Genomic DNA, 27,829 nt, shown 5'->3' with positions numbered 1-27,829 from the left:
CTAAACACAGTACTGCTAAGGACCAGGCTCTTTTGTTGTTTCTGTTTCATGAAGTGGTCTACTGTTTTTACTATTCCAGTTACTATAAAACTTAATAAGTAACACTTTCATTTTGTAATAAAATATTTTAAATAATATAAATATAAATATATGTATGTTTCACAAATATAAATATTCAGATTTTCATTTTGTAGCGAAACAAAGCCGTTTTAATCTCCTTTTTCTGCGTCACAATGATCGTTTATGCTGTGAGGAAAAATATGATGCAAAAATGTGGAATGTGTATTTACACAAGGTCAAGGAGGTTTAATTTGTGAGGCTTTTTAAATTCAATTCAAAGTGTTGAACTAAAGCTAATACAGTTGAACTAAACTGTACTAAATTTTAGGCAACCCTAATTTTGATCACCTATAATAGAAATTCCCTGGATATGGAGTTTTACTAAGAGTTTAAGTGATAATGTCAATGACCTATACTAATACAACAGCCTTTATAAATGTATATGCCCAGACTAAGCAATTTAAATGCTCAAAACATTTGCAGGAAATGTGGGTTTTCAAACAAAGCGTTCACCACTGCCACCATTCTGTGGTTAGTCTGCTCAAAAACATTATGGCAATAACTGAAAATGTTTTTGCCTGAAACAGACTTGCTCAGACACTCATGTTAGCATTAGTAATTCTGAACCACATCTTAAATCATGCCCCGTTCAGCTTACACTTAAAGGCACAAAATCAAGAAACATTACTGTCAGATAGTGCTGACAAGCACTGTTTGATCCAGACCTCACAGAGCACCAAGACACCTTAACATAATGTATTTACATGATTCTGTAATGTAGTACATATATTTATTAAACATCACAGATACGTAAAAACTCTATTTATATACACAGAACATAATGTGTGAAACAGTTAATACAGAACGTTTTAGACGGCCATGCATTCTGTATATTGGATACCTCTGAAACTATTTCTGTCCTTGTGTTTCTTAGCATTTACCATTCATTCTCACCTAAGCGGGTAAAAATCACTAGAGCTAATCTGATACATAATCTATGTTCAGGGACCACTGTGATAGTTTGAACAATTCAGAGTCAAGACTGTATTTACAAGTGGGTTTATTTTAGAATCTGGAGCATTAAAACAGAAGCACTTGAAAATAAAGGATAAATCTGCTCAGCTTACATTTAACTTACTACCATTAAGAGATGAGAAAGAAAAAAAAAAAAAGAGGGAAGATCATCATTTCATCCACTCATTTACATAATGTACCAAACACCACATGTAAATATTCATCTGCCAGACAACTAGTATAAACATGCAAACCTCTGAGAAGTATTCAGACAGGTGTGTACATGACAAATATGCCTGTTCTCAGAAGATAAAGGTACACACATGCAAGCCAGTTAACAAATGCGGTTGTATAGACCTGTCTTATATGAGCACACATGAGGAATGTAGATGATTGTGTGTGTGTGCGCGCCTAAGTGTGTTGAACTTGAAACATCTACATGTGTTCAGCTGAAGTTAAAGACTCTTATGTTGTTCATATTAAGGTGGTGCATGTATGGGGTTTTTTTTTTGTTTTTTTGGGGCGGATTAGGTGGGTGTGTGTTCAGATGAAGGTGATGCGTGTGCGGGCTTGGTTGATCTGCCACACGTTCAGTTCCTCGTACTCTTCCAGGGCGGCGTGGAATTGTGCTGGAGTAAAACCGCGGGACACACACCTTTGCTCTGCTTCGGCCATGCGCACCACGCTCCCGGCCCCACCCTTTCCGGCAGAACCCTCTCCTGCCAGCTCACGCAGCAAAGAGAAAATCACATCCGCTGGTCGCTGTACCCTAAAAGGTCAAAGCAACACAGGGTCAGAAGTCAAAGCACATGTAAAGGCTGTACTCCAAAGAGGAGCTAAACGGTGTGAGCAAATCAACTGTTTCCTTTACTTCCCTGTGCGTGTTACAGGCTCTAGCTGTTTCAATTATCTGCCAACACTAAACCATGTGCAATGTAATCCCATTTTACATACTATTTGATGTCATAGATGCCCCTACACAAGAGGCTTCTATAGAGCCATGTACTGACACTGTCCAGAAAAACACAAAAATACACCCTCACTCACACATTCTACTCTTTACTGTCTCCAATAAAACACATCCTGTCCATGGACCAGTCAGTAAAACGCACTAGAATTTTTACACCCTTGCCTCATAGGTTCAGTGTGTCATTAGGCACATCCAGACAAGGCTTACCTGGTGTTATTTGTCTTGTCTGCCTGCAGTGAGTCCTTTGACATTTCCATCAGTCTCATAGCCTCATTGACATCCTCTTTCTCCACAACGTCCACCATACGGAGCCGAGCCTAACAGAGTCAGGGGTCACCACAGGTCAAATGTCAGCCAACAACACACTTGTAACGACTGCCCACAGTGACTGTAGGTTTTCACATGTTTCCAATAGTTGGAGGGTGACAGTGGAGTTTAATTTGTCTGTCCACACGATACTTCCTGTCAGAGCTTCAGATAGAGATATTTCAATAACTGAGCTCATTACCTTTAATGTCAAAATAACATTCTCATTACCACAACATAATACAGGAACAAATACAAGCAAATACTTGTGTGCCACACAGATCACCTGGTAATGGTTGTTACAATCACACAAACTTTTCTGTAGCTTGGTTAAGGTTACAGATATTCATAAGTAAATGGAGGGATGTCAGGTGTAATTTTCGGTGACTGTGTTACTGCTGCTCCACAGTTCCTGCCGTCTCTGGGCTGAGTTGTGCCGGCACTGTCAGACCGAGACAAGTGCAATGCCCTCTGGAATAGTCGGCAATTGCCCAAGTCTCCGCCTCTCAACACCAGCTAGTCTCTCCACTGGTTAAACACTTCAGGACTCCTCCATCCCCTCCTTTGGCAGATTACAGAGGGGTATCTGCGAAGTGCTGTTTTGGTTCGCAGGTTGGCGTCGTTTTGTGCTGCGGTGAGTCAGTTTTGCATGGGTTTGCACAGCGGCAATAGTATACCACAGGCTGACTGCCCACCCCGCAAAGCTGACCCATCCACAGCAGTAAAGACCTGAACACACATAATTCTGATTAGGGACACTAACTTTGATAACTCCTCTGTTGGTGAAGCAAAAGAACTGCAGATGTAACTGATAAAGTGTGAGCACCCACTAGTGGTGACGGTACTGCCACTGTATATTATGAAGTGCTGAATTTGCAGTAGGACAGAAAGCAGCTACCTGCACAAACAGCACTTTTAATTCACAGGAGCTGACGTATGTCCGTTTAAGCATCTTGAGCAGTGGTGTACGAGTGAACCATGAGGTGACAGGAGGCGAGGACTGCTCGATCTCACAATGAACGTGTTGGCCTTTTCCGCCGCTGTTGACGCCGTGAGTGAAAGAAGTGCTCACACTGCAGTAGGCCGGACAAAACCACTACCTGCACTGTAAGCACTTTAGCACACACGCGTCACAGAAGCACATCCAAGTCTCACACAGACATGCCTCAGAGGGCAAACCCTGGGCTTAAACACTGACTGTTTCAGGTTGGGAGTGGAGTGTAGAGCAGCGCCAGTTGTGGCGATGAGGGTGAGTGGAGCGTGGGTCTCACCAGTGCGGTGGAGAGGCGCAGGATGGACAGCAGCGTGCGGGCGGAGGTAAAGGTGGTGTCTTTGCTGACTCGGGCCTCTTTTCTCATTTCCACATATGCAGCTGTGATGTAATCGGTCAGAGACTCTGGCACTACTGGTTGCTTCTTCTTACATTTTGAGATGTAACGCCTGAAAGGGAGAGAGAGGTAGAGTCGGTAAGTCTGTAAAAACAAGAGATTAAGGAACTTTATGAAAGGTAATAAAACTTGTTTTGTGGATAAACAGAGTTGGTGCACACCAAAGGCTTGGTCACATCTGCCTGTCTCTGTGAGCTCAGATGTTGATGTAAATGATCATATTAGTGCAGGTAAAAAGGTTTGTGTGTGTCTCTTGGTCCATGTAGAAGACTCTGAAGTATCATGTTTATGAGCGCGAGGGTGGTGTGTGTGTGTGCGAGACAGAGAGAGGGAGAGAGAGAGAGAGAAAGTGAGGCGTGGGTGGGTGGGTGTGTGTGTCGATGGGGGTGATGTGTGCATGTGTGTGTGTGTGACAGAGACAGACAGACACACTGACCTCATGAGTTTCATGTCGATGGGGCTGAAGTGTGTAGGAGGCTGCCTGCAGTGCTGATGGACGTATGTGATGTGCTGGGCCAGGCGGAGGTCTGCGTCCGGGTCGGGTTTGTCCTGTATCAGCCACAGCAGGTCGAATCGAGAGAGCAGCGCCGCGGGGAGCTGGATGTTCTGCTCGATGCTCTTGCGGGGGTTGTAGCGGCCGTACGCGGGGTTGGCCGCAGCTAAGATGGAGCAGCGAGCGTTCAGGGATGTCATTATGCCGGCCTACAGGGTCACAGAGCTCTCAGTGAGGTTTACAACCAAAGTCTCACTCTCTCTCTCACACACACACACACACTCTTAAAAGTCTCTGCCAGGCAAGCTTCCATGTTTAAGCCTCTAAAAGATCACATGCTGTTGATCAAGTTGAAGTCTGAGTCACTTCCTGCTTGTGATACAAATGCTTGGACTAATGAGGCGCTATTCATACACTTTAAATCATTAAAACGCCATCTCCTATTCTGTACCATCCTGATTACTTGAGATAGGGATGTTTGACTTTTGGATGGATACCCGAGGGTTAAGTAAGGTCTGAATAACTTGTTACCATGGTTATGACAACAGTCTGATCTATGCAGTTGTTATCTTGAGGATAGACGAGGCTGCTGGCCATCCTTTGTGAGTTTTTTTCGCTATGATCTGGTTACCTTGGCGATGGAGATGGTCTGTTGCTCCATGACCTCATGGATGGCAGTGCGGTCAGCGTCGGCCATTTTGTCAAATTCGTCAATGCAGCAAACGCCCAGGTCGGCCAGCACCAAAGCCCCGCCTTCCAGGGTCATCTCCCCAGTGACAGGGTCACGCATCACAGCAGCAGTCAGACCCACACCTGAGGAGCCACGCCCAGTTGTGTACTGGCCTAAGGAGAGAAGCCACAACTCCACTTTATTGACCGAGTTTATTACAAAACCATGTAAATTTAAAGAGAACTATCATCCATCCACCTCTGGGCAGAGGTGGAGGCGAAAAGGAAACTCACTGCGAGGTGCAAGGCGGTCAATATATGACAAGAGCTGAGACTTAGCCACACCAGGGTCTCCCATTAGACAGATGTTAATGTTCCCTACAGAGAGAACACAATGATTTCTCACAGTTGTTCAGGGCTCGACGAGTGTGGATGGACACTCTTGATTTAATTATTATTTTGCACTGGTAGACTTTAGTACTGGTTTATACAAGTGTCAGTTTTACTCATAAGGTTTATGGTTTGGTTCTAGCAGAACCTTACCTCTGATCTTCATGCCACGTGGCGCCTGTTCGACTCCGCCCACCAGCAGCAGGAGCAGGGCTTTCTTCACGTCCTCATGGCCAAAGATCTCTGGAGCAATGGAGCCTGCCAGTTTCTCATAGAAATCCTCCTCTACACGACAAAAACGTAGACAGACAACATAACAGTGTTAAGACACAGCTATACAACATAGCACAGCTACAATCTACAGCTTTTTAGAGAAATGAACTCATCTACATCAGCCTGTATGCATCCTTCCTCCACTTCAGCGGTTATACACAACACTACTGAATGACACTCAGAGAGCCTCATTTACATGAGTGACTGAATACAGAGACACTCCATTCAGTTTAAAGTTCTCAGAGATCCTTTTTTTGGTCATCAACAGGTCCATAACAATAGCTACACACCGCAACACAAGTCATGCAAAACAGCACGCTTTTTACAAAACATCAGCGACACACTGAACAAATGCAGTTTGTTGCATACATAATACAGTGATGCACCTTATAACACAAGCTCTACATAACAATAACCTCCCAACGCTCAACTAATCCAAAGTTAGCCAGAGTGTTAAACAAGCTTCGCAAACTCACCAGTGATTTGACGCAGCTCTTCCTCGGTCAGATCCTCTGTGCCCAGCTCATCATCCTCGGTCTTATTCATCAGAGTGATGCAATGAGCCTCAAGGTACGTCTCAGACAACAGGCCCTAAGCAAGTAAAACAATGCAAATTCATTAGTTCAAATAGGAGTTTTGAGTTTGACAATGTGTCTTTTACTCCGCTGTATATTCTGCCTTTCGCCTGGTTTGTCCTTTACAACTTCCTCTTCCTTCTCCGTCCGCTACGCGGCCAGACCCTCCATCTGTCTCCCTTACCTGTACAGCCTGTCTGAAGCCGGAGCGGAGCAGCGGCAGGAAGACTCCGGAAACAGCCACATGGTCTCCGGGCTGGGCTATGCGTGTGTTTTCTCCACGAGCATATATGGTCATACTGCGAGGAATGTTACCGACAGGAACCTGATCGCTCTGCAGAGAAAAAAAAAAAACAAGACAGTGTGATAATGTGAGAAGATGGAAGGAAGAAAGTAAAGGTAAATAACTCCTTCAGTCTTTCCTTTTATGTCCTTGTGTCACATATTTCATCAGTTAGCAGCTGCTCTTATGCCGGATGACAAAAACACACTAATTGTGCTAATTATACGCTACCACACCTGATTTGTATAGTAAACTGATTATGCCCACAAAAGCACAGAAAAGTGTGATGTTTGCACTACGATGTAACTTGGGTACAGTTGACAACACACTCAAAGATAAAAATCTTTGGAAAAAACGTTGCAATCTCCCCTTCCCAAAGAAGTCCTGGGTTTCTCAATGCTACTGGCTATTTGGGCAACCGAACATTACCCGACATTTTCCCAAATACAAAACATACATACATGTTCCTGGATGCGCAGTTCCTGGAACTTGACAAACTTTGACCCACGGCTCTGTAAGTAGAGGCGTCCGCCCGACTTGTTGGTGACGCACTCCTGACTGGGACACATGATCAGGGGCATGAAGCTGGGCGACTGGATCTGGATCAATGGTCAACAAGAGCCTCAGTTAGCACAGCGGCACAGAGCTTCAGTTAGCACAGCGGCACAGAGCCTCAGTTAGCACAGCGGCACAGAGCTTCAGTTAGCACAGCGGCTACACACTGCTGCAATGTCAGGGATGTATCCATTTAACCTACAGGGATGCTAAAGTGCTCATTTGAAACTGACACCAAAAGAAACACCAGAGAATTTATTCAGTGATCTGTTGAGTGAGCATGTCAAGTGAGCGTGTGTCGGCTGGGAATGCTCAGGTTTAGAGAATGAGAGTGCATTAGAGATGACGTTTGCTTGTATTTGTGCAGAAGTGTGTTCGTGCATACGTATAGAAATGAGCGCTAACCGGTTGGTACGTCTCAGCTCCACACTGATCACATGTGTATGTGGCGACAGCCATCATGGGTTTGACTTCTGTTGCCCGGGTAACAATTCCTCTCACAGTCACCAGGTGCCCAATGCTGTCTGCCTTCACATCCCGAACAACCTTTGGCTTCGCTGTAGATGGGGGGCGGAAATACAGCTCGCTGCAGAAAAGGAAAGTGGGCCATTATTACATTAGAAAGGAGTTACAATCCTTAAGTCAAAGCGTAACAATGGTCAAGCACACTTTTAGTTGCTTTACTCAGAGATCACTACCAAAGGCATTTATTTTATCGTGTGTTTGACACCGGTGTTATTACGAACACCATTTTCCAGTTGTGACAGTCTTCTTATTCTAGCAAACTGCAGCTTACAAAATGCAACAATCATTAACATGATAATATTTTAACTGACAAACAGCGAGAGAGGTGGAGCATCCCTAATCTGAAAATCCGAAATACTCAAATCTGAAACGTGAGCGCCAGCATGACGTCACAAGTGGACAATTCTACACCTGACCTCACTTGTCCATGTGGGGCTCTGACGCTCTTTTGGTGCCAGTTTGTTACCAACCATTGTCAACGCCAGACTTAAGCACATTACTCACTGTGTTTTTGCTTTTTCTCTGTTCTGTGGTACAAAGATATTGTTGAAAATGTCAAAAAACGGCTGCAGATACCACTATGGGCAACAGTGCTAACGTTGTAGCGCAATGCATGATTCACATGTTTGTGGCGATACTGGTATAAACAAACCTACTGCACTGCCAGTCATATAAACGTATAGAATTATTTACAGGACATAATACTTGATAATGATAACAACTACGTTACTGGTTTATGTATTTACTATACTGTACTTTTTCCTCATTTTAGAGTGTACTCTTTTCTACTTATAAAATAAAAAGTTCCTTGTAAAGCAGTATGCCATGTTATGCCAGCAGCAGCCTCATACATCTCATGTTTACTGCGTCTCTGTACAGGTTTGTAGCCTGGGAGCAATAGGCTATACCATATGGGCTAGGTGTGTAGTAGGCTATACCATCTAGGTTTGTGTAAGTATACTATGATGTTCACACAATGACGAAATTGCCTAATGAGGCATTTCTCAGAATGTATCTCCGTTGTTAGACGACACACGACTGTATTCTACAATCCAAGAAAACCCAAAATCCAAAACATATCTAGTCTCATGCATTTTGGATAAGGGATACTCAACCTGTATGACAGCTGGTATTACACACAGTTATCCCCGGTATAGCTTACAGGGCCAAGACTGATCTTTCCCACACATTCTCTTCATTTTAAATGTTCATTCACGGCAGATATTTGTCTCATGGCCTGTCTGTGATAAACAGTGTCACAGCATTTGACAGGGGTTTGGTGGATAAGCGTTTCAAAGAATTCACATGTCCTTGACACTGTGCGCAGTATAATCATCAGCGCAGTAAGCTCAAAATCTGTATCGAGCACCCGAAAAATCCTGCCTGCAGGCGAACGATTTAACCACCAAGCTGCAGGGGCTCCCCAAAGATGTGGGGTGACAAGGTTTCTCACAGTAATCTGTGAGCATTTCAGAATTTAATGTGAACTCACAATCTGCGCATCAGCTCAGCTGGGTAATGGTTACGGGGGTCACGCGTGTCAGCAGGGTCGCGACCCCGATTCTCCATCATCAGCCGGTGCTCAATATAAACATCCAGGGCATCTTTCGCCACCACCTGCACAAAGGTCAAAGGACAGACTTATCCTGCAGCTATTCCATTAACATCTGATACACATTGTTTTCCAAGAACATCCTCAGAGCTCACACTAACATACAGCTGAGCACACAATTCTCATAAACCGGGCAGAAGACAATCTGTGTATGGACATCACATTGACCACACAGGTAGCAATCAGTATGAGTGTGTACCTCTCGCTCACGGTACTCTGGCAGTAGCTCATGAATGGCATCCGCGAAGAGGCCTGTGTAGCGTTTGGCATTTTCACAGATACTCTCAACCAGCTCAGGGTCTTCTTCTGCTACATCATCTAGATCCACCACCAATGCAACCTGCTCCCTGTGTGCCAGAGAGACCTACACACACACACACAGTGTTACTGCCATTCTTACTATTAGACGAATCACACATGCGCACACAATATTATGACTATTCTCAACGCAGGCTCATACACACATTTTAACCAAATTCCAAGGCAGCAGCAGTTAAACAGCAAGTGTTGCTCATCAGTTAGTGCAAAACATTTATGAACTTATGCTTAAGTTACATTGTTCAAGGGTGTCTACCTGTATGAACTGATGATAAATTTACATAAGCGAACGTCAATTAAACATCAATTGGACATGGTTACAAATGCCTCTATTAGCCTTTTCTACAAGCTATTACATATGAATATAGTATTAGTGTCTGGGAGGAGGTTGTATGGCGACAGATTGAGCAATTCCATGTCCAAGTCTGCAATCTGAAAATAGGTGTTTTATTCCTTGAAATTAATTGCCAATCACACTATGTCATTAATTGATCTGAAAAATGATTTGGAAATGCCTGTCACAATCTGAAGTGACTCGGTGTTCAAGCACAGAGCCTTATGATGTCGGATCACAATGTACACCTTTCACTCACCAGCTGGGATCCATATTTGAACACCTTCTTTCCGTTGTTGTCCTCAGTGTAAAACTCCTGAAGGAACCTCTTACACTTTTCTGTCATTCAATGAGAAAAACAACATAAATCCATGGTTGAGCAATGTTGCAAACACTCCAAGAGGCACACAGTTGTGACAGTCCTGTGTAAGTACACAGTGAATGGAAATTAGTACATTAATAAGAGTCTCCTACATCAAAATTGCTGCAGACAAACACCTCCAGATTTCACTTCTCTTTTAGCTACACCATGAAAACTAGAATAAAAAAAACCGCTCCTTTAAAGCACTCTGCGGAGCAGGTGTGCCATTAACTGGCTGATCCATCCATTGACAAACATGAGTCACGTGACCGGAGCCCTCCTCCAGCAAAGGAAGTAACAACACAGTGCCATCAACTGCGGGGTGATTTATGTCTCTCTAGAACAAACAAGCTTCAATGTCTGCCATCGAAAAGTCCCTGAAATTCCACAAATTTATTCCAAAAACAAACGGGTTTTGGCTGCTTGTTAACGCATATTAACAAAACTTACCTACAGGATGTGTGCGCATTCAAACACACAAATTCCGATTTTAAAACGTATTGTTAAGTGCAATAAGTAATTAGGTCAACATTTGGAAAAGTTGGCCAAATTGTGATTCGAAACATAAAGAGATCAGGTGAGATGTAAATAAAGGTAGAGATGCTACATCACCAGAATCCAGTCTCCAACTAGAGCTTTTCTTTTAACTAACGCACCGTCCTCGCGTCGACCCCTTTGTTGGGTAACATCGTGAGCACTAATCTCGATGAGTCACTGTTTACAATCCAGCCATGCCTTCTGAATGAAAGGCCAGTTTCGCACCACGACTTAAACGATGCACTGAGTTTAAAACTAGCGTGGCTATATTCGTGTAAACAACAATATCAAAATGATCTAATCGATCTAGGCATGCCCCCACCAATAGTACACACACAAAACAACCCCCACTTCTCTTTTTAACACGAACCAACAAGCGCGTCTTTAAAAGTTATTCCTGTGTGATGTATACCAGTACCTCCATCGGAATAAGATGCTCTCTCGCAGTTTCTTCCATGATTCGTAAATCTTATCAGCTACATAACTTCGCGTCTCTGCTGTTTTTGTAAACAAAGAAGCACATGGCTTTCGAGCCCATTTACAGCTGTAGCAACTTCCGCTATCCGTTCGTTCATAAAATAGTCCCCTTCGCTGCCACGAAAAAAATGTTTTATTACGCAATATTAATTTGATCTGTCACACGTCAACACGATCAGCGCACACTGTTAAAAACAAAGACGATAAATGGAGAAAATCACAAACAAATCACGTAAAACGATTATCTAAACAAGAGCGGATGTGCTTGTGACGCGTTTCAATGCAGCAGCTGGGACAAACCAAACAACTCCCTACGTGCACTGTCGCACCTAAAACCCGTTCACTTCGTAACCCACAATCAACTCCCATAAAATAGCAAAGATTTCCCCCAACTTACAACCAACGCCATTTGTAAAAGTGGTGTGCGTACTGGAAAAGACTCTGTATAGCTTTTATGTGTCTTTCTCGGTCCTGGAATCAACCAGTTTCTAGAACTTTGATGGAAACTTCGAACGAGGTTATGCTGTTGTATATGAGACACTAGGTACCGTTGCGAAGTTGTGCAGTTCCGCTTGAGTCCCTGTTAACGTGTTTAAAACATTTAGACAAAATATCTAAACATGATGGATAAATACGATTCCATCTGATAAGCTTCAAGACACTGCGCAATTTCCAGCAACTAGCAGGTAACTTAAACCACAGGCAGTGCTGATTACAGGAGCTTGCGGGTGTTGTGCCCACACCACGGTCATTCTTGATTAGTCCATGATACTGAGCCACTTTGCGTCTCCTTATTGTTTTGTATAACATTGTTTGACTCGGGAATGCACAAATTTATACTGTAGCCTTGCTCACGTCCTTTCGGATAACCAGAATCACCGATATTATTTTGGGGGAATGAATAGTCTTTGAAATCCCGTCCGCGGTATAACCGCACCATGTGCTCAAGTCTTTGTCTGAATCTCCATCCGGGTATTTTAGCTGCCATGCAGCTCTGGATGAAACTGGTCCAGTAAACTTCCGAAACTGGGATGGTAGACGAAACAGCAGATATGTAACATCACAGTACCATTTCCCAAAGCGAATTTATCATCATGTGGAACATATTAACGGTCTGTGACCAACTTGTTTTTCATTTCATTAACAGCGCGAATAAACTTGAACAGTAAATTTCCCCTGCCCCGACAATAGTAATATTTAATGCTCTGTTCATCAGCCTGAGGACTTCACTTTGGTGATGGCAAGAATTGCCATCTAGTGAATATAACCGTCTTTGGCCAAGACCAGTAAAAACTAGTTTAACATACACTCTGACAAGTCTTGGAACAATTTTAGAGCGGACGTTACTTATCTAACCTATCGACCGGGCAGCCAGACGTATACAACTGTTCCACAAAACTTTACAGCCCAAAATTGTACATGCCATATATGTGAACTAAGATGTGAAGGACTGCTTGTTTGGCTTACAAACCGGCCTGCACGCCTTTTTAAAAATCCATATTTGCTAAACTTCAGCACTTAATACAACTCACCCTTCTCTGCCGTATAATCCTTCGGAGCCATGTTTCAAATTGAAAGGTACAAACCAATCGAAAGAGGCACAAGGTGCAACTTCTGACGCGATATATTCCCCTTTCTTTACAATTATTTAAACTATTATAACAAAGTTGTCGTTTGTTAGGCTACCGTTTCCTTAGACCCCAGCAAGAGAAACTGCAAAAACTGGCGCGAGTCTACCCCAACTCTGAGCCAATCAAAATGCGTAGTCTGTTTGCCGGAGGTGTGGCTCCTGCGTGGCGCGAAAGTCGCTACCTAGGACACGGTCATGTGATCATGTGGACCAATGTAGTCTACTTTAGTAACGGCGCGAAATGTTCCGAGTGATACAAATACAATAGACTTGCTGAGAGAATGGCGGATTCAACAAAGCAGCTTCACATCGTTAAAATTGGACCCCCCCAGTTTACCTGTTACTCATAATAAAAATACGCATACACACACTCAAACAAAAATATTCTCAAAACGAGAATGTATAAAATTAGCAGTTGAACGCGAGAAAATAATAACGATTCCAAGGCTGATTTAGGTGGCACAGGGCAGGAAAAAAATGTATTCGACTGCTCTCACGCAAATATTAGTATATTCACATACTCGGCACGTTTTAATGATGTATTATTTAAATAAAATACTGACTGACTTCTAACGTGATGGAATGGAGTTTGGACCCACCTATCCTGTGTAGAGCATACAGTACACAATAAGTCAGGGACTAACTTCACATTTAATTCATTTGTGTGTATGTTTCAAATGAAAAGTTTATTTATTTTTTGAAGAACTCAGTTATTTTCAGAATTTTTTGAGAAGTATGCCAGTATGGCTCTGAGGAACTCAAGATAAATAATGTTAACTTGTGAGGTGCAAGGTTTAGACAAAAAACCCCAAAAAACTAACTCAGTAAAGAATGGTTTCCAGTGCCCTCCCACAATAATCTTGTGTACTGAAATTTCACAAACAAAGGTTTCTGCTCAGAAGTACGTCTTGGACATAAATTGAACACAATACAGGTGTATTATAAATAGTTGCTCATTCTCACTGCTGTGTATCTCAAGACTTTAACTGGCCCCTGAGTCCAACCCCATCACTACTGAATCAGGCTCAGAGGGAATTCCTCTGTCTTGGCCTACATGTAGTGCAGGTCATTCAAACAGATCCTCCAGGTAGCTACTACATCGCCGGGTGGAAGGCTGTGAAAGAAAGAATGAAAGAGAGATGAGTGTGTGTGTGGGGGGGGGGGGGGGGCTCAAAAGATGAGTTTAATACACAACTGTATTTCTAAGTTTTTAAATACTTTTAGCTTGTAATGAAGGATACAAGTGTTTCAGAATGTTGGATGCAAAAAGTAAAAAAAAAGAAAAGAAAAAAAAGGTCAGAATAAGTGACAAATGTTTAGCACATCCACCTATCATGAGCTTTGGAGACGGTAAGCCACTCTACAGGTCCCAAGTCAAAGCATGGTGTGGTTGTCTGAATGGAAGTGGCTTCACAGACGAAAAGTGCAAACAGAAGTCTAGTCACCACAACCAGGGACTGTTTAACCACTAAAGCAAAGCATACTTGAAATCCCATGTCTATTTAGTTAAGCCCACTTTCACTGTGTTACCACACTGGCAGTACCATCATAGTCTTAGTAGCACCTCTGAGTTGTATACCACTTTCAATGCAATGTCTATTCTTTGACCTGTTGCAAACATTAAGGAAAGATGCCAGTGTCTTTATGGCAGACAACCCACAAGGTAAAACACTCTGCTGTTTTAAGTGTTTTCTGCACACACACCAAATTATTCCTCCTATTTCCAGCCCCATCCATGGATTCTCTCACGGAAAGGCAGTGTTATCTGTAGGATTTTCCTACATGATCAAATACTGATATCACTACTACCACCACCGCTACTACTACTTTTTATTTCTTTCTTTATTATTACAATTCTGGTTCAAGAGATTTATGAACTGTGTGAGCTTTATCATAATCCTGTCTGTGTAAAGAACATTTCCCCACAACCACTTGAGCACCCATCAAAGTTCCATTCCATCTAATAATGAAAAAAATTTGCTTGCAGTCTGGTGGAAAAACTTCAAAATAACATACCACAAATGTTCTTGACATATTTGCAGTATGACAGTAACCATTTAATGCTCTCTGTTATGAGGGGAAAGAGAAAGCTGTCTCTACCTTAACACAGACACATTAGAGAATCAGACATAAAGAATCAGTTTTCATACAGGAATGTCTATAATTGACAAATTTATGACAAAATTATTAGTTGAATCTGATAAATAACCTAGTATGTAATATCCATCTGTCATGAGCACCAGAGCGCAAGATACAGAGCAAACATTAGACTCCAGCTTACCAGAGAATAGCCTGTCTCAAAATCAGAGTCATCATTCTCTTCAAACTCCTCAAACATAGCCTCTTCCTCCACTTCATCCTCCTCCTCTTCATGGTATTCTTCAATCAGAGACAGCCTGAAAGACAGTCATGCAGCAAAAAGACGTCACAACATGAAAAAATAATTTGAGAGATCACCTCCACACACACACACACACACACTCACATGTTGAGCTGAGAGTCAATGTCAGGCTCACTGCGTTCAGAGGAAATGTGCTGCTTTCTGGTAGCATTCACTTTTCTACGCAGCGACCTAGACACGGAGGAGTTAAGTCCATGAGTGTGTACAGGTGGACGTACAGTTGTATTCGGGTGATGGTGTGCGTTCATACCCCTTAGTAAAGTCGTCTACAGAGTCATGCTCTGAAGAGGGCTCGTGGTAGGACCTGGGAGATACTACACTTGGAGAAGCTGGTCTAGGGAGTCTCTCTACATGAGCCGTGGATGTCAGAGTTGGAGTGGGCAGACTGCTCAATACACTTCCTGCTAATTGTGAACCTTCATCCACACTCAGCACTGAACCTACAAAGAAAACACCATCATAATGATCAGCACCTATACATATACTGAAAGTCTGGGCATATCTGTACTGACCCTGTTTGGCAATGTTTTTAGAGTGACAGTCCATGTGCCTGTATATCTGTGGATACAACACAGTCTACTTAAATGAAACAATTTCATCTTTTTTTCCACCCATTGTTTCTTGCATGAAAAGTCCTCAGACACGGCCTTCTTATGCCTGTTGTGCCCAAGTACAGAAAGTTTTGGCCACATGAGAAACCCTTTCAAACTGATAATGAACAGAACTTATTGCCAAGGGTTACAGTGGTACACTCACCCTGTGCCATGGTCTTACGACGTTTTTTAGCTGGCGTGCCTTGGAGAGAGAGAGCTGGACTCCCTCTGGTACCCGAATGCAGTGAGCGTTCATACATCTTCACACACTCACCAGTTATACTGCCTCGCACATGCTGTAGATAACCCAGCCTATGGCACAGAGACAGAGAGTGAGTCAGTCTAGCAAATATACTCAAGACTCCACACCATTTACATGAGAGGTGATGTATGAGTATATGAGTAACTATGTATATGCTTCTGTGTGACCCACAGTTGTGTGCGGTCCTGTCGTACAAGTTTGTAACTGAATTCACTGAGGATCTCCAAAAAGGCAAGATTAGGGGGAGGGTGGATTTGCTGTTCAGCACGACCAAAAGCAAAGCGAAGACCGTCTCTGTAACACGCACACACACACACAGTGAAAGAGGTTGTTCTAAACCAATTCACAGTGACGTTAGAAGTATTTTAAACCAGACTGACATTCTGATCCATGTTATCTGTACCACTGTTAAGATGGCTTTCCAAGACAGCGATAAAGAAACAAAGTTTAAAAGGAACTGCTAATCTGTAAACAGAAATAAGATGGAGGGAGGCTGACTGGTGTAAGGCCAGTAGGGGTTTCCGGATGCGGTGAAGGTTGATGCCGAAGCTCATTGAGAGTCTTTTAGCCAATTCTTTGATTTCTTTCATCTCTTCAGCATGATGCTGTTCATCTCTATCAGAAAACATCTGACAGACACATACAAACACAATGACAACGTCAGCAGTGACACTTCACACAGTCTATCTACAACACAAACACATGGTGGTGTGCATGTATACGCAGACTTACTCACCTGCTGTAAACAGAGACCCACAGTCTTAGCGCTCTCCACCTGACTTATCATCTTCAATTTGCTCAGCGTCTCCTTTATTATGTCGCCATAATCCCGGTAGAACTGAACACACACAGATTATTAAAGACCCTCATTAGGAGCCGGCAAATTGCAAATCTCTGAATCTCACCTGTAATCTGCTCTTACTCTGAGGCACATGCTCTGCTGATGATAATTATTTCACAAAAAATGTATAAATGATAGGAAGATGACAAAAGCCCCTAAATAATTTTCAAAAGGTTCCAACAACATGGGAAAAAAACCCCAACAAACTCCAGTACATTTCACTTAACGTAGAGAATTAGAATGGGTGAAAGGTCCTGCTAAGAGCCAGGCGAGCTATATCCATACCCATGAAGTCACAGTAGCATGCACACCTTGCTGTAATATTTGAGGACATCAGCAGCAGCCCTGATCTCCAAGACACCGTAAAGGATCAGTTTGCAGTACCCAGCGAGCTGGTTCCTCCGTCGCTGCAGTAGTGCTAACTTCATCTCTGCCTCATCTTCAACAGGGAGATAGAAAAAAAAAAATACAGTTTCACATCTTGTTCTTATACATCCACACCTGCACACAAAACTAACTTAGTGCTCTACTGTGGTACTCAACTGAGTACCCTTTGAGGAAACATTTCAAAGTGTTCTCTCCAGCAGTGTAACTTCCTTAACTGATAGCATAAATTACTAAAACAGAGAATAAGATTGAGCCCCCCCCCTTTTTTTTTTCAAATTAAAAAAAAAGTGCCATTGTTTTGTGAGTGTGCTGTACATATGATCTCATCCTCTGGTTGGGAGAACACGTAGTCAAGAACAAAGGAGGCCATCTCTGCTCTCACAGAATCATCCGGAGCATACACCACTGCCTGGAGCTCTGGACGAACTCTCACTGAACCGTCACTAAATATTATCAGCAAATCACAGAGCAACACAAAGGCCTGAGAGAGAGAGAGAGAGAGAGAGAGAGAGAAAAAAAAAACAAAAAAAAAACACATGAAATTCTTTAATGTGACTGTACTATATGAACCTGTCTATTTGTCACTGTTTTGATACTGTTGCATGGTATTCAAACTACAGATAAGAAACAAATGTCAATGCTAAATCCCTTGAACACACAGGACAATAACACTATTGCACAACTGAACTACTACAGTTACCCTGTCACCAGAATTAAATAACTGCACTACTGTCCCACTAGTTTTAAAGTACTAGTGTTTTTAAAGATAGGATAGAGAGTGAGAAAGCACCCGACCTGGTCTCTGATCTCAGCCTGACCCAGAGACAGACAGTTCTGGCAGAGCACACAGAAGGAATGAACTTCACCTCTCAGACGCTTCAGCTCAGCCTGTGTGTGTGACAGATATGTGAGTGTGTGTCTGTGCATCTTTGTGAGCAAGAGAAACAGAAAGATGCTTTGTTACCTTAGAGGTCTGAGTGTTGGTATTAGTAATCTTCACTTTCTCCCAGAGCAAGTGAAATCCAGCACATCTCAGTGCAGGAACCATCAGCTAAAAGTACACACGCGCACGCACACGCACACACACACACACACACACACAGAGTCACGCAGCTCAGCTACTGACCATCAAGTGACATGGGTGTATATGTTTCTACCCACTGAGGATGCTTACTAAAACATCTTTGTATGTGTTTGGTGTAAGCATGTGTTTGTGTAGTGCCCAAATTATGTGTCTGTATATGTATTGTGTTCATTTTACTTGTCTAGTGTGTATAAAGTATGTTTTTGTGTGTGTCCTAACCTCTTTTTCAACCTCTCTAGATTCCACACCGCACTTCAGTAACATAAGACAAGACTCAAACACCTTCAACGTGGTCATATCTCTGGCGCTTAAACACACACAGACACACACAAAAGACCACAGCAGAGAAATGCTGTTTTCAGTGGTATAAAACACCCCACTTCAAAGACAAACACAGGCTTTTATTTTAGCAGAAATGCACCGACACATACCTGCTGAAGGCAGCAATCCTCTTCAGTGAGGCAGCTGCACTAAACAGTTCATCTTCATCAGCAGTGCCCTGTCAACACACACATCATTAACCTCCTTAATCAGTACTCATCTAAAAACCTTCTCAATAATGATAGCCCATATTTAACTTCACACAAAATCAAAACTGTGGTAACATCTATGATGTCTCTCAAGGTGCAGACCTAGCGTTAATTTGTGGAGCTGCTATGAAAGGTCCAATATCGCAAGTAATTAATGAGTTATTTTTAAGAATTAAAAAAAAAAAACCCACACATTTTTTTCCATACAAAGACACTTATGTGAATACATATTTATATATGTTCAGTGCCCTGTATGCATGTTGCAACAATGGAACAAGGACCAAGCTCATTATCTGCTAAATGTCTCCATCTGTTGGACAAAGTCATTAAATACACAATACTTATGAGTGGAACATAAACTCACTGCCAAGAATAAGGTGAGCCAGGTGTCACGTTTAACTAAGCACACTTGGGTTTAAAGTCCAGTTGTGTCACCTTTCATATTCATATAAACTCTACTGGAAAGTTAAGTGGGGGAGGACAGTATTGTTTCAGACGCTTCTGTGTTTGAGAGTACGTCCTGGGGCAACCCTGAGAAAGTCTGAGATCTGTGGAAATCAAAGTCAGCTCCAAACCAATGAAGTGACCATACTTTAAAAAGGCAAGGTTTTTTTTAACTGACCTGATGAGCTCTGTAGGGTTGCAGCTCTCTTTTTGTTCTGTTAGTTTATGATTTTTGATCTCCAACCAAATATTGTTTGTTTGCCATATACAACACAGCAGCTGATCTGACTTAAACAAGGGGGGGCATCACAGTGTGTGTGTGTGTGTATAAATACCTGCAGCAGTTCATCAAGAAGGGATGTGAAACATTCCACTGTTCTGTCTAGCAGCTGACTGACTGCTCTCTGCATGCGGACAGAAAAGGTGTAGGTATCCTCACAAAGTACACATGCCACACGTGCACATGCCTCTAGCACACACTCGTCTGTGTGTTTCTCCACAATTCCACATAACTGGATCATCAGCTGCTCCAGGTACTGAGAGACAGAGAGCATGAGAGAGAACTTTCTCTTAGTCAGTGCTTGAGGTATTTATGGAGTAACCACTGAAGAAGGTAATCCATTTCCTTAGGTTAATCCCACACACACACACACACACACACACACAACTGTAACCTTTTCCAGGCGTCCAGTGCTGCCGTATGCTTTCAGGTCAAAATACAAAGGAGCTCTGAGCAGACAGCTCACTTTATCTGCATCTGCAGAGTACTGTCAGACAGTGAGGGAATATGGGTGAGATGGCATGCGTGTGGTAGACAAGACACAGATACAGAAAGACAGATTGACACTGCATTTGCTGATAATAATTATATGACAATTATAATTATGATTTGGATAAGACAGAGGGACACATCCAGCAAACTGACATGCATTTCTGTGTAGGTGCACTCACCTTGCTCAGTAGCTGTGGGAGCAGTGGTATAAAATGGTTAGTGAGGCGTCTCCTGTCCTGAGCCTGGACTTTTTTATCCTTCATACTCAGGTTCTGAAAGACAAACATTAATTGACAGACATCCAGACGCGCATATATACGCATGCACGTACACAGACACACACACTCTTACACGTCTTCTCTCTTTAATTCTCATTTTAGATCCACTGATGGCATGTTCGCACCTCGTTCAAACGCTGGAGTGATTTCCTCCTTAGCTCGGTTCGTATAAGTAGATGTGAACATGCCAATCACACTTGCTTACAGTCCAAGACACCCTGCTCAGATGGACTCGGTCCATTACTAAACAAATCTTGGTACAGTTTTTTAAGACATGAATGTGATGTTCAAATGAACCAATGGGGAACTACGACAAAATAAACAATCATCTCCTGATTCGGCTCAAAGCAAATGAGCTACAGATTTGAAAACATACTTAGTCACCAATCCCGGCACCCTGACTTTGACATAGCCTTTCATTTTAAGTTGTCTTCCACTTTGTCTCTGACCATTTTCATAGCCTGAGCTTTCTTTGAGATCTGTTCCCTCTCTCACCCTCTTCCCCTGTGCTCGTGCCACAGGAGGCGTGGCCTCTGAGGCCTGTCTGACAGCACATATCATCAGCTCCACTAAAGCACCTTCCTCTTCATCCTCCAAACCTAAACACACACACACACAAACAATTGTGTGCAGGCACGCACAGGGAAAATAAAACACTGAAGTTAGAAGCTGTGTTAAGTTCACATTGATTAGGGCAAAAATCATTTCGAAATTTGAACATCTGCTGAATGTCGGGATTGTAAAATCATCCAAAACCTATATAAAAGCAATAAAAAGCACTGAAAACAGTGGGCGGTCCACTGCAGCTGTATGAATTGGCGGCTAGTCCGTTTTCTTTCCACATACAAAGAAAGTCAAGTCTATGCTCTAAAGCTCATCTCACTAACGCCTTTTTGATGGACAGGAGGTGAAACCTCCAGTAAATCTTCTCTTTAAACTCACCTTGACCATCCCCCTTGTCATGCAGCAGCAGTGATGTCATCATATCCCAATCTCTCAATTCTGTCCCTGCAACAGTCCATAGGCTGTCCACCAGGTATGCCCCATGTTCATGATACTGAGAGAGAGAGAGAGAGAGAGAGAGAGAGAGAGAGAGAGAGAGACACAGACAGACAGACAGAGAGAGAGGTCAACACAGAATAGAGAAATGTGTGTAAATAGACAGCACAATTATTAATTCATATTTATATGAATGAAGAAAAAAAAAAGCAGAGGGAGAGGAAGGACAGAGAGAGCAAAACAGAGTTGAAAAAAGAAAGTCAGTCAGAGAGAGATAGAGAGGGAAAGAGTGAAGCATAGAGAAGGCCTCCTACCTTGCTCTGGATGAAGAAGCAAGTGAGCAGGTTGAGGAAAGTGATCCTGCGTTTGTCTGACCCCTCTTCTGTCAACACTTGATTAACCTCCCTGTACAGCCTAATAAACACACACACACACTCATCTATTTATTTTGCGTGGACATTTGTGGCAGGAGGACTTGCAGAAACTAAGTGATGCTTTACGTACTGATAGTATAGGAATTCCCCAGCTGCAGCTGCCAATCCCCCATGTGTTGCAAAGACCAGTGGGTACACATGACTACATTCCTCTTCAGACAGACCATCCTCAGTCCTCCTACACACACACACACACACACACACATACACACACACACACACAGTTAAGATGCACACACACAATTAAGAATGGGTACCTTCATTTAAAGACTGTACATTTCAGAAAATATTCAGCTTACAATGGGGAGGACACATTATCTGAGTTGCTACCATGCGCTTATTACTCAGCAAGTCCTGTATTTGACAGTTTTGTAACTATGTTTACATCGCACCATTGCAAAAAGAGCCATCCATAGCTTTTTTTTTTTTTTTTTTAGTTTCAGGAATCAGGTCTAGGAGATGAGTAGACGTCTTGGCATTCCCGTGGGACACACAGAGACTTTACTCAGTGATATAATTGTACAAACACACTTTACACACACACACACACACACACACACACACGCAAGCATAGATACACTCACTCTTGGACCAGCAAAAGCAGCTTGATGGCCTCCACAGCAACATCAAAGTCTTTGTCTAACACCATGTTGACCATCCTCTCCTTAAGCACAAAGAACAAATCAACAGCATAAAATGCAAAATATGTTGCAAGGCAGAGAAATATTAAGATAGAGAAAGAGACCAAACAGAGGCATCACCCTGAAACGACTGGTAAAGAGTTCTAGCCGTCCAATGAAGTCTTTCTCCTGATACAGGCGCTGTAAAGCCAACACACACTGCAGACGCACTGGTGCTTGCTGTAGGAAACACACAGACAAATACACACATTTAACAAAAAGATTTTAATAGCTATTGCACATGTGATGAATATATTACAATATTTCAAAAACGACTAGAATTTAAACCGATTTGAACTGAAAGACATAGCCATTCATCACAGCCCTGAGCCAGTGTGTGTGTGTGAGACAATGGACCTTGTCATGCAACATCCAGCCCAGATATTTCAGGTGTCCATCACTCAGGAAATAGGTGGGGTATTCCCTAAGCCACAACCCAATCTCTTCCATGCAGATGGTACGAATCTCTGGAACATTGTCACGGTAACGGTGCACAAACACACCTTTAAACACACTGTTGATCATGGAAAACAGCTCCTCTTGATGCTCCAGCAACTAAGTGTTCACCCATGCGCACACGCACACACACACAAAAAACCAGAAACACACAACTTGATATTACTTAAGATGTATATAACCATTAAGCTCCGTCACCACTGTGAGAGTGTGTGTGCATGGATGCATGTAACCCTCCTATGAGCAGTCTTCATTTCTCCTGTTTATTGTATAACTTTGTGTGGATGTTTGTGTGTGTGTGCGTGCATGCAAGTGTGTCTGTAACCTCTTGATAAGATGCCTGTAGTTCCTCTACTCTCTCTGTTGCTCTGAGTTCAGCTTTCTTGTTTTTTTCTAGTTCAGAGCGTCTTCGAGTCATCTCTGCCTGAGCAAACACCACTGCAGCCACCTCTACTACAGCCGACATTAACTTCATCACTATAACACACACAAACAGTATACTAACACCACAGCCATCTCGACTCCATCAGCTTCATCACTGCAACACAAACACTTTGTCCCTCTTTGCCCATGTCCACTACAACCACACACACACACACACACACACACACACACTCACACACAATCATCCATCCATTTTGAGAGGACATTTGTGGTCTAATTAATGCTGAAACATAAATGATCAGACCAATGACCTATTCACTGAGCGAACAGCATTCTCTGATTTCTCAGGGCTCAGATTTGCATAAAACAGAATTTCTAATGACTACATTACAAAGCTGTGAGTACAGATGACTCATCTGCAAATGCACAGTGATTACTGGTAACTCACCGATGAGTGTGCTGGTGTGACGGAAGGCTCGGACCTGAGAGTCCGCAAGGCCAATGAGCAACGCAAGCAGTGATGAGAACAGAAACTCATCATACAACAGACTATTCTGACAGCGCCGTACCAATAATGCCACAAACTCACACAGGCCACTCCTGAAGCGGCGCCACTGAGGGCCCACTGAGGAGAGGGGGTAGGTCACAGAGTCCTGAAGAGGAGAGGAGTGTGTTTAAGTATCTGTGACCAAGTATGTACACGTGAGGTCAGCCAGAGAGGGAAAGAGAGAAAGTAAATACAAACAAACGTTAATTTTATTGGTCTAAAGCTGGTCTGTGACAGTGTTGCACTTGGCCTCTCGTATTGTTTACCAATACACAAAAGTGGAAAATAAATAGCAAGTCATCAGGGCAGTCAATAAATCTGTAGCTGTCTACACTGGTCCAATTGGGACATCAGCTTTGTGGTTACAGTTGCGGCATCAACTGTTGAATTTAAAGCTCAGACTTCATAGCACACAAATGTCCCTGATTAATGCTCTCTCTATAAAACATGCAGAATACTTATCAGCAGTCAGACTGGCACTGTTATGATAAGGTAAAACAATGTGGCAACCTGTCTCATTTAAGACCAGGAAAGAGGTCTCAGGGCAGGGCAATGGCTACTACACATCATACTATACAACTGGACAATTTCAGAGAAATGTGTGACAGCACTGTGGAAGTGTCATAGTCAAAAGCAGGGGCAATACTCATACACTGTTCACACTGCTATTCTCCTCTCCTTTTCTACAGTGAAAATTCAATGGATAGTCTTACTATTCAGAATATTACCAAAAAATCAATGTACTCTCAGAATGAATCATATCTTTTCTCGATTTAGTAAGACAGACAAGAAATCTAGTTGAGCTGAGAAAAATACACTCTAAAGCACTTCAAAATCTTGATGCTGATTTCTCTCACCTCATTAAATTCTTTGGTCAGCTGACTGATGATGTCAGCATTCTGCAGATTGTTGAACATCTCTTTTGTCACTATACCTAAAACAAAACATGTATAGACAAATAAAAAAAATTACACAATTCAGATGAGTTCATACTATCGTTTGAAAGGCCTGCGTTCAAAGAACTGAAAAAAAAAAAAGATTCAAAAATCAGACTGAGCAGCTGAAGACACAGAAAATTGCCGTTTCTCTTTCAGATCTGAAAACTGTATTTTAAAAATGAGACTTCTGGAAGTATTTTTATATTTTGTTTTTAGGGAGAACTGGACAATGTGAATAAAGATCCTCCATTTAACTTTTCAGCACCTTCAACACAGAGAGAGGTGACAAGCTAAGCCACACAGGACGCAAATAGTCATTTTATTTTCATTGATACGTCACTATAATAAATCAAATTAACAGTGAAATAGGTGAAGTGCCATGAGATCTTTACCCAGGATGAACGTTAACTGACTGAGCCCAGAATAAGATAGCGATAGCTAAACAGTATTCAGTTAACTATCAGCCATTTCAGCCATATCTGTTAGAGATTCTATTACACTGTCACCTTTCACCTCAATCATCACTCCATTTGAGTAGTTCTCTCTTTCTTATCCCCCATCAACCATCCTCTTTTTCTCTCTCTTTTGTCCTTCCTGTGACATTGCCAAGCGTCCCTTTTCCTCCCCCCTATTCGGCCTCTGACCTTTGCAGCCGCAGCAGTGCACGACAAAATTGATGAGCTCCAGAAGTCCCGCCTCCCGGTCCCGCTTGTAATCATCCAGCCATTCATCAATGACTGTCTGGAAAAAGACAACCAATCAGGAAGTAGCATTCAGCGCCACAAGTTAAACACCATACTGTGGTACACCACAGGTGCACTGCATCAGTCGATTAAATAAAAATTCCCTCAATCTTTGCCCTTCATTTGTTCATCCCTTTACCATCAAATCACCTATTCACCCATCAGTTGGTGCTTTCTTAATGATTTATTCTCTACTTCTTCCTCACCACCAGTGCGCTTCGTCCAGCCTTAACAGCCTCATACATCTGCCCTGCTGTTGTTTCCTTTCTTTCGTTGTGAGTGGTCTGTCTGGTGATTTTGCGGAGGGGGGTCAGATGCGGGGTGGTCTGCTGTGTGTCAGACTGGTTTGAGCTGGAAGCAGACCTGGATGCTGCCTTATGCCTAAACTTCTTAGATGGCTGAACAGGATGAAAGGGGAGTATTTGAGAATTTCTGTAATCAGTGAAGCGCTCACATTATGTATGCATGTGTGTGTGTGTGTAAGCAGTGAAAGCATTCCTCACCACAGTTCCCTGTGATACAGTCCCTTTTCTTTTCGCAGACTTCAGCTGAATTTCAAAGTCACTGTCTGACTCTGAGGTCTCAGTTTTCTCCTCAACACTGTCAGGTCATACAGCACACATCTCATTTTTGATGCTCACTGTGTTACATGGCACAAAGTTCATTACTCATGTGGTTCACACATTTACCTTTGAATGTCTTTAATATTTCATATCGCAATAATAGGAGCATATAAATTAATGTATGTTCCAAAAGGGGGGGGGGCAATACTTTTAAACTCCTTTTGTAAAACAGTGGTCTCATTATACATAGTAGTGGGCAATGTGCTAGCAAAACTCTTTTTTTTTTTTTTACCTGTGGCTACATGTGTGCCTGCAAAAGAAAATAAAGGGGGGGGGGGCGCATGTACAATTCTAAGCTAAACACCAAACGTTATGTTTTAAACACTTATACCCATTCAGTAATGGTGGGGGGGTGGGGTATATCTGTACGAAACTAAAGATTATCTGGAGGGAGAAAAATGTTCTACCTCACCTGTCAAGGTCGGACTCGTTTAGTTGGCTCATCTTTGCTTTGATGTTCACCGGAGAGAGGAAACCTTCATAAGTGGGGTCCCTGCTTTTTGGACATTTTGTTTGTTTTATTACGTGTAATTTAGTCTACCAACATTATCAGGCTGATACAGCCATTTCAAACATGCGAACAAATACTTCTAAGCAAATTTCAACTAAACGAACAGAATATTATTTCTGGGAAGACTAGTAACAACACAATTTAACTGCACTAGTCAACTTCTGAGGCACAAGTTAAGTAGTCATAGAAAGCTATGATGCTAGCCGACATGTCTGACTAAAGTTAGCCCACTCACAAAAATCCGTAAAACGAACGTCGGTCAGTAAAGACCCATCACTGAAAGAGCGGGACACATCAAGCTAACCTAGCTAAGGCCAAGTTTTAACTTCAAGTTCATTAACTTAAAAAATTAAACTAGTATCCACGGGTATTTGTTCACAGGCGGTTCTCTTTTTGAAAAAAAAAAAAAAGAAAGAGAGAAAGAAAGAAAAAAAAAAAACATGAAGACATGACAAAAGATAATCGGACAATACACACAAGCCTGTGGATTCATCTTTTGGTCATTTAATGCTAACCTTCCTTTACCTATGCGGTTGTTTTTTCAGGTGGCTTGTAGCTTTCCGTGCTTCTAAATTAATTAAAGTTATGCGTGTCCTTACTGTGAAATTCTTCAGTTTAGCGATTCCCTTACTCAAATTTTGTCCAATTTAATTAAATAAGGGGCCGTGGCCGTTTCTCTGATTGGGCAAAACGAGAGGAGAAGCAACACTGATTGGTTAGTTAATTTCAGTCGTTTAATATAGTACTGGTTAATTGCCTCAAAAGTTAACAGGGATTGGTCGCCTCAGATATTTCCGCACAGCAACGAAACGTCAGAAAATTTGAGCGCCATCGCTGCTCTTGTGTGTATCTAAGGTTTTCTTATTATCGCTTTTAGAACACCCGTACATGTCACCTCCTGACAAAAGTGCATTCACTTTTAATTTGATCAACCTATTCTGTATAACTTATAATTTTTTTTTATAGTTTGATGACACCTGTTTTAGAAATTTTCAATGTAATGTAAATTCTGTTAATTTACATTCAGAGACTCTTTGGTGTAATAAATACTGGCCATAGAGGAAATAATTTGTATTCGTTAAACTACATTTATAAAATCTGACTGAAATGATAATGTTTATGCTCGAACATGTTAGCTGTTATGTTTTTGAA

At 42.3% G+C, this 27,829-nt stretch overlaps 2 protein-coding genes across 2 annotated transcripts; both read right to left on the bottom strand.

Annotated features, from left to right (window-relative positions):
- Positions 1-1,543: 1,543 nt before the first annotated feature.
- On the bottom strand, positions 1,544-12,703 carry mcm7 (minichromosome maintenance complex component 7). Its single transcript, XM_030766552.1, has 15 exons — positions 12,673-12,703; positions 10,025-10,104; positions 9,313-9,477; positions 8,994-9,118; positions 7,382-7,562; positions 6,883-7,020; positions 6,323-6,472; positions 6,040-6,154; positions 5,444-5,575; positions 5,195-5,278; positions 4,863-5,074; positions 4,175-4,440; positions 3,622-3,790; positions 2,252-2,361; positions 1,544-1,843 (listed from the first exon to the last, which is right to left on the bottom strand). The coding sequence occupies exons 1-15, from the start codon at positions 12,701-12,703 to the stop codon at positions 1,618-1,620; spliced, it is 2,184 nt and encodes a 727-aa protein (XP_030622412.1). The 3' UTR covers positions 1,544-1,617.
- Positions 12,704-13,836: 1,133 nt separating this feature from the next.
- On the bottom strand, positions 13,837-26,610 carry stag3 (STAG3 cohesin complex component). Its single transcript, XM_030765365.1, has 31 exons — positions 26,579-26,610; positions 26,047-26,143; positions 25,750-25,941; positions 25,445-25,541; positions 24,720-24,796; positions 23,764-23,968; positions 23,257-23,408; positions 22,833-23,030; positions 22,557-22,655; positions 22,380-22,459; positions 21,866-21,973; positions 21,676-21,775; positions 21,305-21,419; positions 20,858-20,961; positions 20,264-20,356; positions 19,987-20,079; positions 19,648-19,848; positions 18,770-18,837; positions 18,558-18,645; positions 18,219-18,305; positions 18,050-18,142; positions 17,570-17,735; positions 17,179-17,306; positions 16,700-16,864; positions 16,525-16,655; positions 16,198-16,320; positions 15,928-16,076; positions 15,422-15,611; positions 15,256-15,342; positions 15,052-15,166; positions 13,837-13,884 (listed from the first exon to the last, which is right to left on the bottom strand). The coding sequence occupies exons 1-31, from the start codon at positions 26,608-26,610 to the stop codon at positions 13,837-13,839; spliced, it is 3,681 nt and encodes a 1,226-aa protein (XP_030621225.1).
- Positions 26,611-27,829: the final 1,219 nt, after the last annotated feature.

The sequence above is a fragment of the Chanos chanos genome, chromosome 2, assembly GCF_902362185.1.
Source record: "Chanos chanos chromosome 2, fChaCha1.1, whole genome shotgun sequence".
NCBI classification, from domain to species: Eukaryota; Metazoa; Chordata; class Actinopteri; order Gonorynchiformes; family Chanidae; genus Chanos; species Chanos chanos.
The sequence above is the reverse complement of the archived record's forward strand: the minus strand, read 5'-3'. Positions and strand labels throughout refer to the sequence as shown.